The following is a 13995-nucleotide window of genomic DNA, read 5'->3' as shown; positions in this document are numbered from 1 at the left end:
GATGACAGAAAGTACGCTTTGTAATTGCTAATATTTGTGGCTGCATAGGAGACCCAAGTCCAACCAAACTCCAAGATCTCAAACCACCAGATTCATCATTGGATTTTGGCCATATAGCTGAAATAAGAGCACTAGATCCAGTTTAGTAAGAAGACAGAATGACATTCATATTGAAATGGTTTGTCCAGCTAAGTTTGGGACTCAGATGGACAAACAGTGAGATTTAAAAATCGCACCACGCTGACCACCTCTGATTATCCTAGATAACTTTGGATTTATATTCATCAGTGTGGCTTGGCTGCTAAATATCTGGTTTAAGTTAACCGGGCAAGTTTATCCAGTTAACTTATCCAGATAGCCTGCAGCTGAATATGGATCTCAGTGTGTCTCAATCAATTGTTAATAGTTGTAGTCGCTACTGAAAGAAAATTAAGTTGGTAATTTTTATACATTTTTCTTAGTTTCTCTTTGCAAATGTGGCATTTCTTATATCAATTCTGATAATTAAATTACCATCATCTTTGGCTTTGGATGCCAACAAACTTTTTAATTTTGGAGATAAAGGGGTCAGTTTCCAAATAGTTAGGTGCTTAACGTTGGGATTTATGGATCTAAATTGGTTCCTTTGAAAATTGACTAGGGCTGAGACCCTAAATTTAGATTTCTAAAACGTGGGTGGGTATGGCGTGAAGAGAAATGTTAGGCACTTAACTCTGATTTTCAGTACTAGGCACCTAACTTAGGCCTGGATTTATCAAAATGCACTAAATTTAATTTATTTAAGGTTTTTATATACCGGCATTCATGAAGCGATCACATCATGCTGGTTTACAAATAAACAGGGGTGCAATAAATACATCAAAACAGAAATAACGTGTCGAAGAAAGCAGTTACAATTAACAAGGATTATTGAACTGGGATCAGAGGAAATAAAGAGAGTTTAGCAGAGACTAAATTATATACAAGGAGATGAGGTACAGCTGCTGTGTTGGATATGTTGATGGCGAGATGCATTAATTTAAGTCCGGGAAAGCTTGCATAAACAGCCAAGTCTTGAATCTTTTTCTAAAGGTTAGGAGGCAAGGCTCCTGTCTGAGATCGGGAGGGATGGAGTTCCATAACGGTGGGTCAGCTGTGGAGAGGGCTCGATCTCTTAAGGTAATGTGACTAGTGGTTTTAGTAGGGGGTATATGGAGGGATCCTCTGTATGCGTCTCTGGTAGGTCTTGTGGAGTTGTGTAAGCGGAGAGGAAATTGTAGGTCAATTGTGGTGTGTTGATGGATGATTTTGTATATCAAGGAGATGGATTTGTAGATGATTCTGAAGTGAATTGGTAGCCCATGAAGTTCTTTTAGAATTGGGAAAATATGGTCTCTTTTCCTGGTGTTTGTTAGTAAACGGCTGCTGTGTTTTGTACCATTTGGAGCGGTTTGGTGTAAGAGGAAGGGAGACCAAGTAGGATAGCGTTACAGTAATCTAACTTTGAGAAAATAATTGCTTGGAGGATAGTTCTGAAATCTTGGGCGTGGAAGAGAGGTCTTATCCTTTTTAAAACTTGGAGTTTGTGGAAGCAGTCTTTGGTCGTTCTGTTGATGGAGGCTTTGAAGTTCAGCCTGTTGTCAATTATCACACCTAAATCTCTCACTTGAGTGGTTGGTGGGTTGGTTGGATGAGAAGCGGTGAGATTGCTGTTCTCTGGAGAAACAGCAATCTGAAATATCACATGCGATAGAAAAAGGGGTGTGTTTTATGGTAATAGGCAGTTTATTGCAATTTGTGCTAATACCTACCTATGCGGAGAGTTGTTACTGCAAATTGCAATAACTTTGATATAAGTGCCAGAATTGTAGTATTTCCTACATACAACCACTGGGGGGGACCATGTTTACTATCAATAGCCATGGGGGGGGGGAGAGAGAGAGAGAGAGCGAGAGAGAAAGAGAGAGAGAGAGAAGCCATAATGCCGCACCCTAGATAGGTATTTATATTTCTATGAAAGGCCCACCTAGTAACTCAAGGTGAGGTTTAGGTATTAGTGTAGGGGGTTAGGGGCCACTTTGACATTCAAAGTGAGACGTACGAACAGAACAGTGCTCTCTTGTGCAGATTTGATGACCTTCGGAGTGAGGAAACTCACTCAAAGATGAGATTTGTGCAATGTTCTCTCAACCTAGCTTGATGTTACCCAGGTAGAGAGTCCATCAAGCTAGATTGAGAGAACATTGTACAAATCTCATCTTTGTGTGAGTTTCCTCACTCCGAAGGTCATCAAATCTTCACAAGAGAGCACTGTTCTGTTCGTACGTCTCACTTTGAATGTCAAAGTGGCCCCTAACCCCCTACACTAATACCTAAACCTCACCTCGAGTTCCTAGGTTGGCCTTCCAAAGAGATATAAATACATATCTAGGGTGAGAGCATTATGGCTAGTTTCTCTCTCTCTCCTCTCTCTTTCTCCTTTTTCTGATTTGCATTGCTATCACATGCGTTAAAGGCGTTTTCACATGCGTTAACGGTGCTTTTCGCATGCGTTAAGCCCTTAACGCATGCGAAAACACCTTATAGCATTTTGATAAATGACCCTATTAGGATCCTAGATCTAAGCAAATGAATTTCAGGGCTAAATATAGGTGAATTTTCAGCTGAAAATTTAGAGTAGGGTTCAACTCAAAATTTACCTAAGTTTGAAACCTAATTTTGGACTAAGCATTTGTTGAAAATTGACTCCTTAAGGACTTGATGTGTAGAAGAACAAGGAAACCATGATTTATACTAAAGAAGTCTTCTGAATTAAATTTTATAAAAGGCAAAAAATACAAGTGAGGATACAAATGGAAGCAAACCCACTCTTTAATGATGCATGGTTGTCTGTCTATTTGTAAGATAGGTTCATTGCTTTAAAGACAAATTCTGTAAACTCATATAACTGGACATGTAAAACTCACATGCTGAAATTAGTGATGAAGGCTGTCTTTGGAAGTTCCACCTCAAAAAAGACCTCCTTGGAGATGTTTGCATGATTGACGCCCGAACTGGTGATGACATTGTGGGCAAATCTAGAAGTGACTTGGGAGTCGATTCTGAAGCTGTAAATTTTTATATTTTCTCTAAGCTAGGGGACAAAAAGTATGAATTAAGATTAACCAACATTTATTGAACTGGAAATGTGTGGTGAGAGATGCAGTGGAAGCCAGAAAGGAGGGTAGGCACGAGAAGAGAATAATAGTATTCATAATAATCACAGGTACTTGTAAACAGTGAGATAATACATCTCTTGGTTCTCTGAGGAACATGGCATCTCCCATGCTTACTCTGTTACAAAATATAGAAAGATGGAAGACATTACAGAAGAAGGGGTAAAAAGAGAGCTAGTGGAAAAAGAACTGAATGGTAAATGCACATTTGCTAGTGAGGCTGAAGACTTGAGTGAGGTAGAACAGAAGACATAAGTGGAATTGAAATGATGAGAGTTTGGGTGCAGGGACTTTGTTGTTACAGATATTTGTGCATGAATTGTGACTCTGTCCTCAGTAGTGGAGAAGAGAGAAAGAGAAGCTGAAAACAGAAAAAATAAATGAAGGAAAAGAAGCTAGAGGGCCAAAGAGAAATGAAAGGAGAGTAACTTTGTAATGAAATTATTCAACTTACTCCCTTGTTGGCATTTCCCTGAAAATAAACAAAACAGCATTAATTAAATGGGGTTTGGTCCTGCAGATGATGGCCCACTACCGTTGCAACATGTTTTGTTACCATGTCAACTTGTCATAGTATTTTGTGACAATGATGTAAGACAGTGACATGATTTATGTCCTTAGAGGTAGATTTTAAAAGCCTTGCTCACGCAAAAATAGCCACATATGTGTGTAAGTGGGCCATGCAGGAGCTATGCAAATTTTAAAAAGCCGGGAAGGATGCAGCAACATGAATGTATTTATGACCAGAAAACGTAAGTGGAACAGAGGCAGGGAATGAGTGCTCCAGAGGTGGGGACGGCACTGATGTGTGTAACCCCTAATTTTCCTCAGCCAGTGGGCATGTGGTGCAGGCTTAACTTTGCTACAACTCCTCGGTGGGTGTGGGAGTCTGGTGGGCATTGGGGGGGGGGGGAGGGGAAGGGGGAAAGAGAACCTCTTTGTAGGGCTCAGCCTGACACTCAATATATGCACCATTGTTAAGGGGGCTCTTTGATTTGGGTGAGTTTTCGGGAGGTGGGTTGGAGTTTGGGGGGTGGTGTTACAGAAACATTCAGAGGTATTTCTTGTAAAATTGACATCATGAAAGAATTTTAGATCTTATAAGCCATGAAAAGGAGTTGATTTGTACCATGCAGCTAGCAGAGACCTCAGTGTACAAAGAAATCAACTTCTCTTCTTAGAATTTCCATTGCTTATAAGGACTAAAATTCTTTAATGATGTCAACTTTACAATGGATACCTCTGAATGTTTCTGTAATATCACCCCGCAAACCCCAACCCACCTCCCGAAAACTCACCCCGAATCAAAGTGCCCCCTTACAATGGTGCATATATATTGAATGTCAGGCTGAGCCCTATAAGGCAGCTCTCACTCTCCCCAGCACGTAAGATATCCATGCAGACATAGTCATATGAAGAATATGTTAATACCTACGTGTATGGGTCTTTTAAAATCTACCTGTTAATACATATTCTCTTTCTTAACCACAGAATGGAAAAAGCCTTTTTTTGAATAAGGATCTTTAATACAACTGAAATTTGTTGCATAGAAAGTATATTTCCTTCTAATTAACACTAAATTTATTTTCATGACTATTATTAAAAAATCAGACATTTATCTTTCTTTCGGCAACAAAAAACTGCTTATGTATTCGCTATCAGGTGAATTTTCAAAGGAGTTATGCATGTAAATGTAACATACATTCGTAGCAATTTTCAAAAGCCATTTACCAGCATAAGTGCACTTAATGTGAGTAAATATTATGGACACTTCAATGGCACGTAGTGCAGCAATTTTCAAAAGCTCACTTGCTTGGGTAAAGTGCATTTACATGTGTAAAACCCAGTTTTAAATTGGTAAATCCTTCTGAAAATTACTCTCTTTGTGTATACATTATCCCTCAAACCATTGAACCTATAGCAACCAAATTTGCAGGATAGGTATATCTATCTATCTATCTACAATATAGATCAGTGATATTCACTCCCAGCCCTTAAGGGCCATAAACAGGTGCATGATGTAGATATGTATGCACAGGGCTTCCATTTTATGTAAATTTATCTTATGCATATTCATTAAGAATATCCTGAAGTGAAAACCCAAACTGTTGGCAGCACTTGAGGGGTGTGAGAGAATACCACTGGTATAGATAGATTAGATATATAAAAGAGAAAAACAGAAATCATGTTTTCCCATAAAACATAAGAGTTCTAACCATAAAATGAAAAAAAAGACTTTTTCCTAATAAACATGGATCTAGCCCAAAATATCAAAAAATGACAAAAAAAAATCAAAAAAGAAAGGAAAAGAAAAACATAAAACACATAGGTCCTGATTTTCAAAAGGATTAACATGTATAAAACCCAGGTTTATGTACATCAATTGGCTTTTGAAATTTACCCAAGGGGCTGTACATGTAAAAGTGCGCACAAAAGTGAATTTGTGCGCACTTTTACACGCACTGCAAAGAGGTATTCGGGGGCAGAATTGGACGGGAAACCATTTACATGCATATTTTCAATTTTCCAAGCTATCAGGTGAATTTTAAAAGCCCTGGGGTAGATTTTAAAAGGTTGTACGCAGGCGTACATGTGCGCGTACTACCCAGCGCGTGAGGGAACTTTCCTTCCCCCTAACCTGACCTTCCCACCCCTTCCCCTAACCTTCCCCCCCACCAGCCCTACTCTCTCCCCCCCCCCCCCCCCCCCCCCCCCCCACCAAAATTATTGTTTTACCTTTTGCGCCTGCCTCTGGGCGGGCGCAAGATGCACGCGCCGGCCAACAGCTGGTGAGCGATCCTCTGACCCTGACCCTGCCCTGCCCCGGACCGCCCATGCCCTGCCCCCTCCCCGCCCCTTTGTGCAAGCCCTGGGACTTACAGGCATCCCGGGGCTTTACGCGCGTCGCCGGGCCTTTTTAAAATAGGCCCGGCGCGCGTAACCCTTTTAAAATCCGGCCCCCCTATGCGTGCCAAAGCTGGGAGATACGTGAATATCTCGGGCCAGAGCATGCTGTGTGGATTTTAAGAAGCATCCAAGTATGCAAATGGGAAAGACCAAAAAAAAAAGAGCAGGGCGTGGGTGGGTCTGGATGGGGCATGGGCAGTCTGGGTCTCCACTGGCTACCTATCCAATCACGTATCCTCTTCAAAACTCTATCCCTCATTCACAAAAGTATCACTAATGAAAACTTCAAGTGGCTCTGCCCCTCACTCCTTCCTCGCACCTCCACTAGATCCACACGTCCTGCCCCCCAAGGAACACTCCGTTCCCCCCTCTATCAAACCATACAAGCTAATTCATACAATGAACAGAGCCTTCTCCCTCGCCGCCCCCACTCTTTGGAACTCTCTCCCCCCAGATCTCCGCACTGAAACATCCACACCAAAATTCAAAAAGAAACTAAAAACTTGGCTCTTTCAACAAGCCTACCCTCCCTCTACTCCCTCCACATAATGTATGAAATCCATTTGTCCAGATGACTGTTTGACTTTCTTGAAAATTTGCTTTCTTGTAAATATACTGTACATTAGTTCACAACTATTATAATTATTGTTTACTCTCTCTTTCGCAATACCTTTGCTCTTGTAATGCCTTGCAACTTTAATTGTTATAGTTACTGTTCTATGTAAAGGCTCTGCCTACCATGTTTTGAGTTAAATGTACACCGATACGATGTGCAAACTGTTATCGGTGTATAAAAAACGTTAAATAAATAAAGTAAATAACATGAAATGCGCGCATACATTTTATGCACACAAGCGCGCCAGGGTCTCCTACCACATAACTTTACTTCTGCTATGGATGGCATGAAAATACTGAAACAAAAAAAAAAGCGAGGCTAGTTAGCGGGGTTTTAAGGATTGGGCTAAAAGTGTAAAAGGGAAGCATATTAACTAGGGGGGTTAGGAAGTCCTATCCTTTACCTGGGTGAACTGGGAATGGACTGGGAAAACTGGTAATTGTGTCGGTGCGCATATCTAATAAAATCCCCAACTTACACGGTAAAGCCAGCATTTGCACGCACATGCATGTGTTCATATAAAATTGCGCATATGTTATAAAATGGCTAAGTCCACTCATGCAAGCCAGCATACGCATGTATATGTACCCCCGCGCGGCTGTTTACCGTCCCTGTGTGTAAATGTACATGTTCGCAGTTACACCTGCTCCCTAGCAAGAGTAAATGTGCCCATGTATGTCATGCAGAGGTCGCATCCAATAGAGTTTTTTTTAACTCATCCAAGATTAGTGCACTTCCTTCTCATAAATTCGTTTTTTTTAATTGGAATTCCTGTATATTGAGACAAATCATGTCTTATTCACCAAATCTGTCCTTTCGGACCAGAACTGCATCCTGAGGCTGGAGCTGACCCTATTTTGGGTGTGTGTTTGGGGGGGGGGGGGTTGACGGTCGGAAGGTGCAGGACCCAGGATATTTCAGCCCCAGCCAGGCTCCCCTTCAGATTTAAGAGGAAGGGATCACTGTACCTTCTGACCCAATCTAGATGTCTCTCTACACTGCTCCTGCCGCTCAGAAGCTCCCCCAAGGAGTTAGATATCAGGGAGCAGGGCTACCAAGGTAGCGCAAGGATCCCCCCTCCCCCTCAGGCTCTCATTGCCCCCAACCTGCATCCCCTGAGGGCAGCCCTGCCCAAGGGTGGTAGTGAGCCCGGATTTAAACCAACTGATAGCATGCTTTACAATCATTGGGCTTTTGGGGGAAAACAATACTCGTACAATTTGCTCTGCAAGTCAATGCTTACGTGTTTTTGATTATGCTCAGGAAAGGGCTAGGTTAGCAGCCGTTGGAATCATTTTGTCCTCCCATTTATCTACAGAGCAGTTAAAGGGCAAGCCACAATAGCAGTGTTGTTTCCCCAAACTGACCAGACAGTGTTTCCCCCCAACCTCTTCTAAAGAGATCGTCACCCAGAGGTGAAAGGGTAATTCACTTTCTATGGTGATTTAGTCATCGGGGTCTCTGTTGAGGCAGCCGAGAAGGCTGCCAGTCAGACTCAGTACCAGCTGAAATGGCGGTTTCAGAGCTGCGGCACTTGGAAACCGCACTGAGCCCGCCAGCTCATTTTTACGTAGGCTGCCGAACGCTTGACAAGAGCGTCAGTAACGTCAGCCACTGCCTACGTGAGCGCGATGTAAACCAGCGGAGTAGTGGCGGGAGGTGCTGTGCAGCCGTGCCGGGCCGCCGAGCTGTCTATAATCATGAGACTGCCATACCGTAGCTTGGTATTTCTAAGTGAAACGGAGCGAGTGAAGCAGAGCCCGCCGCAGCTTCCACTAAGGATTTTTGCCTGAGGCACAGAATGGGAGAAACCTTTTAGCAGAGCCGACTGGACTCTCAGCACGGATTCCCATTTCTCACGCTGACTGAGGGCTCTTCGGGCTCATAGCTCCCCAACTAGTGAAAAACATTTTTTTTTTAAAAAGCTATTTATTCAAGACGTTTCCCTTTTTCTAGAATGTATTAACCTTTTGCTGGGGGTGCTTGAGTTCTGTAAGGTGCTCTTTGCTAGGTGGTCAGAGGGTCAAACTGGCTTTCAGGAACTGGCAGAAATGCATATTATTTACGTGAACTTAATACCTATCATATTAAACACACACACACACACATTTATTTGAGCATCCATTAAAGAGACTTCCAGGGGCCATTCCATAATTAAGCTGGGATATTTGGTTTTGGATCGTTACACCCTGCTCGCGAATGGAGGAGAACCAATCAGAGGTGACGCACGTCACGATCAGCTGCTTTCATAGCGCTGCAATTGTTAAACTCACAAAGGTTCTATAACTTGCCGTCCATGCAAAGCAACCATATGAAGAGTTAATGTAACTTCATTTTAAACAAAATACACAGTGAGGTTTTATCCTCACTATGGGGAGGCATTTCCATAGCTATCTCATGGTTTTGCCTCTCTTGCACGGTTGAATTACCTCTCCTTGCTCATAGTCTGTAAAGAATTTACAATACTTAATAGGTTAGCATTATTTATTTGTACACAGATCAGCACAGTACGTCTCTAACTCTGCTTTTCAGCACAATCTGCCACTGTATGCATTAGGTAGTGTGGCTAGTGCTTAGTCTTGGGTATGTCAAAATAAAGGTCAGGAAACAGATTGTAGGTGACCCTTCTTATTGGACCAACACAAAATATTTGTGAGTAGCTTTTAATTACTGTGCTTCCTTTACCAGGCTAGTGCAGGCTTATAAAGACAATCGCAAATGTATTCTTCTGGTCCAATAAACAGGTACCACCTGCAACTTGCATTCTGACCTTTATTTCCATTCTATGCAGAAATGCAGCTTTTTAACTGTCATATCCCAGGACATTTTTTGGAGATGGGATAGTCCAATTCCTTCAAGAGTTTTGAAGATTTTTGGCTCCTTTTCTCCCTTTTGAGGATGTGGAGGAAAAAGGGGAGGGGGAGGTGCCAGCTTCTTCTAGCTTTGCAGCCCTGGTGTTTATTTTTGCTGTTCATATTTTATTCATGGCTGTGGCTGTCTTCACGCCCTTCTTAATGGAGAATGTCTGACTCTTTATGTACTTTGTGGCGATTCTGAATAGCCAGCTATCACCTTAATATCAGGCCAATTCAGGATGGTGCGCTCAGGCCGAGCGCAACGTTAGCCCCCGTTTGGATGCACGTTTTCCACGCGCTATTATTACCCCTTATACAGTAAGGGGTAATAGCGCGTGGAACTAATAGTGTGCTCAACATGCAAATGCATGTTGAGCACACTATTAGCGCGTGGAACTAATAGTGTGCTCAACATGCAAATGCATGTTGATGAGCCTATTAGTTAGTCACGCTTGATACAAAAAGTAAAATGTGCAGCCAAGCCGCACATTTTACTCTCAGACATTAACTCCTGCCAAAGGCAGGAGTTAATTTCAGCCGGCACTGGGAAAGTGTACAGAAAAGCAGAAAAAGTACACCCTCCGACTTAATATCATAGTGATATTAATATCATAGTCATATTAAGTCAGAGGCCCCAAAAATAAAAAAAAAAAATCTGCCCGCAGCCCGCAGGTTGGAAAATGGATGCTCAATTTTGCCGGTGTCTGTTTTCCGAACCCGTGGCTGTCAGCAGGTTCGACAACCGATGCCGGTAAAATTAAGCGTCGGCTGTCAAACCTGCTGACAGCCGCTGCTTCCGCCAATAAGGATGCGCTAGGGACGCGCTAATGTCCCTAGGCCTCCTTATTAGCGCGGGCCCTCATTTGAATACTGAATTGCGCGCCTAGGAGAGTGGCCTAGGCGCTCGTTGGGAGAGTGGGTGCTCGCCTCGGAGCGCAGGTTCTCCCGTGCAGTTTACTGAATCGGCCTGTGTGATACTTAAATGTAAATATTGAATCTAATAAGACCCTAAGATGACAAGTTTCTTGTCCTAACAAAACGGTCACATTATCTATTCTATACTTAACTCAGGCAAGTTTCCAAGCACCGTTCTCCCAAACCAAAGAATTACAGATTTTTGCAAATGTAAAGTTATCATGGATCAATCAAATCTAATGACTGTGAGGTAATGTCAAATTCTTGTTAATATGGCTGCCCCCAGGGGTTTAAGAGAATTACAGGGAAATGAATACCTTAAAGAATATGAAAACTAAGGACAGCAATGTGGTTTTAAATTTAAATGACAGAGGGTGAATATTACTGCTTCCTTTGTGAACTGTGAAAATAAAATACTGCACTGTAGACCAAGGATACACAGTTCTGTCTGATCTAAGTAATCTTACCTCCAGCTTCTTAGCATCTGAGATCACGAAGTCAGCAGCTACAAGTGCTGGATACAAAATCAGCAGAAACCACAGCATGAATAGTTTCATGATCTTGAAAGGTTGACCTGGCACAATGAGAAGTGTAAGCTCAGAATAATCCTGGTAATGTACAAGCAAAAGAAAAATGGAGATTTATGATCTCCCGATGAATAGCAACCGCAAATCAAAGGCCTGAATAACTAAGGCTTTTTTTTTTACCATTCTGTGTCTATAGAAATAAAGCTTAGTAAATCAGACCCTAAATAACATCACCAAATATTATTGAATGGGATAGAAAGATTGGAAAATTAACCATGAGACTTAAAAAGGGAATCATTTTGAAAAACTATTTAAGTTCTTGATATAAAAGTAACAAAACTCAAATGGTAGCTCCTCGCAGAAAGGGATATATGTGATGGTGGCAAAAACAGTTTTAGATCTCAAGAAGTCATGAAACAAACACAAAGGATTATTTATGGTGGTGGGGGAGTGAGGTTTGAAACCAGAATGAAGCAGGAACAGAACACGGGCAGGCCAGATGCATCTTGTAGTTAGTCTGCATCTGCTACCAGTCTCTATGTCTAGAACTGGCTCATAATTTTGGACCAATATTGTTGGTTTACTTTGCATATCTTTGCTTCTGTTCCACAGTTGCAAACAAAGAACAGTCATTCCTATTTTATCAAGCCTGACAGTTTCCCTTTAATAGGTATTTGTGCAAATAATAGCCATGTAAAAAAAAAAAAGGTATTTCATTCCCCACCAGCCTTGTCAAAAAACATCATGACACATTTTCAGTTTATTCGTTACCTCTGCTTCTATCCCGATTTCTCACTTTTGCTTTTTCAGAGTGTAAGTAATTAATCATCCCAAAAAGACAAAAGCTAAAAGACCCTGTTTGTTAACAGGGTTATACCTTCACATTTATTTATAAAAAAAATATAACTTAGTTGCTTTGAGTCATCAAAATGTTAGTCAGTGGTTCAATGTGGTTCAAAGAGGCATGAGGCAATGACCCTCTTTGGCCCAAAGTAGCCCTTATTATAGTTTTCCAGTGATGGCTGGGAGGTGTACAGATTTAGAAACCCAATCCAAAATGTAGGGTCCAAATTGAAGTAGTGCACTGGCACTTAATCAGGAATGGCATGGCTGGTCAACTCCAGTGCCATGCACAGAAACAGAATATGATGGTGGATAGGGACCGTAAGGCCCATCTAGTTTGCCTAGTTTACTTTCTGTCCACAGACTTATGGAACTGCTGGGTTGATGGCATCAGTCTCAGAGGGGTTTCTTCTTCAGCCAAGAGCCGTGCCTCTGGAATGCCAGGAGAACTGACCGTGAGTGAAATCTTTGCCACGCACACCGTGGCTTCATCATTCCAGTACTCAGTCCTTGTCAATTAGAGAACAATCCTTGACTCTCAAAGAGACATGTGCAAGTGCCATCAACAATTAACAGTAAAATGTCAGCTCTCGCTCCAGTCTGTTCTTTTCTGTACTAACATAAGCATTTTGGCCTAGGTGCAATATAATTTCCTATATACTTAAAACTGGAGAAAAAAACCAAAAGATCCAGTGGCACATTCTCCAGACAAATACAAAGAAGCAAGTGTAATGTTAGGCGCAGATTCCCCAATGTCAGCACATCAAAGCACAAAGAAACAAAAGCCAGGCATACCAAGATTATTAACAGCAAAATGTTTTCCTCACATACTAGTACTTCAGCTCCAAGAAGGAATGTTCATCCTTGGTATGTGAATAAAACATTTTGCTTTCAATTGGAATCACTTTTCCTTCTTTGCAACAAGATTTCGAAGCAACTTAGTATATCTGACCCAGTGTGGTTTAAAGGTCTCAAACCTCATTTCAGGGTAGGGGTAGGCAATTCCAGTCCTTGAGGACCACCAACCAATCAGGTTTCCAGGACATTCCTATTGAATATGCATGAGATATATTTTCATACAATTGAGGCAGTGCGCATGCAAACCTTTCTCATGCATATTCATTAGATATATCCTAAAAACCTGAGTGATTGGTAGAACTCGAGAACCAGAATTGCCCATCCCTGTTATAGGCTATAACGAAAGCCAGAAGAGACATAATGGGACCATGGCATTATATGTGATGAGTCTATCAGCTGAGGACTGAGGCTGTAGACTAGAATCCAAACTAGGAATTATTCATTTGAAGATTTGAAAAACAAGAAGAAAATGAAAAAGAAATACTTACTTACAGCATATAACGCTAATTGCAGATGTTTCAATGGATCAGATGTAATTGGCTGCCTTAAGCATTGAGGAGAACAGATCCATAAACAGTAGAGCCCTGTTCAGCTAGTACAGCTTCCACAAAATGTCCGACAGACCCCTTGACTTTCTTTATTTGTGAGCTTTTACTTTTTTATGTTACCAAGGCTGCTGTGTGCCAAATCAGTAAACAGCTTCAAATCATCTAAAATGTTTCACAAGATTTTTTTTTTTTTATAAACAGTTGTCCGGGAAATCCTGTCTCTGCGCGCCCTTTGCTATAGTTTCACAACAGCTTCTGGATGGAAACCAGATTTGGAGTTTGGATGCTTGGAAATGAGATTCGCAGATAGCTTAAATTCTACTTTCCCTGGCAGTCATGTTATAACCTCCAACCCCCTTCTACTGGAATGAGGCTTTTGGTTCTGTAGAAGGAACTGTATTTCCTTGTCCTTGCAAAAAAGGAATTAAATATCTTTAGAAAACAAGATTGTAAGGCTTTGCTCATTGGTTGTGAGTCACATTACATCCATCCTTCCTCTTGTTGTCATTTGCCTCCAGGATTTTCAGTTCTGGTTTGTTTTTGACTTGTTTAGAAGCAGCTCTGACTCCCAGTGCTTTATAGGATACGGAGGATTCCTAGAACCAGTTCATTCCTCACTTTCGGACGAGAGTGTTTGCACAGCTGTTCTGTGCAGTCAGAAGACACTGGCACAAAATCCTGCGAGATGCTGTGCTGCAAACTGCATTCGTGCATATCACAGGACCCTACAGT

At 41.7% G+C, this 13995-nt stretch overlaps 1 protein-coding gene across 10 annotated transcripts in view; it reads right to left on the bottom strand.

The window, feature by feature from the left end:
• The window catches only part of LOC115090397 (inter-alpha-trypsin inhibitor heavy chain H3-like), a 110348-nt gene extending 96892 nt beyond the window's left edge, over positions 1 to 13456 (bottom strand). The window contains exons 1-4 of one of the 10 annotated variants that reach the window (XM_029599434.1): positions 13204 to 13456; positions 10955 to 11061; positions 3649 to 3666; positions 2946 to 3112 (exon numbers count right to left, since the gene is read on the bottom strand). In XM_029599434.1, coding sequence (XP_029455294.1) covers positions 2946 to 3112; positions 3649 to 3666; positions 10955 to 11044 — 275 coding nt within the window. In that variant the 5' untranslated portion in view covers positions 11045 to 11061; positions 13204 to 13456. Of the gene's footprint in view, positions 1 to 2945; positions 3113 to 3648; positions 3667 to 10954; positions 11096 to 13203 lie in introns of all 10 variants that reach the window. The other 9 variants (XM_029599429.1, XM_029599427.1, XM_029599430.1 and 6 more) reach the window with 9 other exon arrangements.
• Positions 13457 to 13995: the final 539 nt, after the last annotated feature.

Source organism: Rhinatrema bivittatum, chromosome 4 (genome assembly GCF_901001135.1).
Source record: "Rhinatrema bivittatum chromosome 4, aRhiBiv1.1, whole genome shotgun sequence".
In the NCBI taxonomy this organism is placed as follows: Eukaryota; Metazoa; Chordata; class Amphibia; order Gymnophiona; family Rhinatrematidae; genus Rhinatrema; species Rhinatrema bivittatum.
The sequence above is the reverse complement of the archived record's forward strand: the minus strand, read 5'-3'. Positions and strand labels throughout refer to the sequence as shown.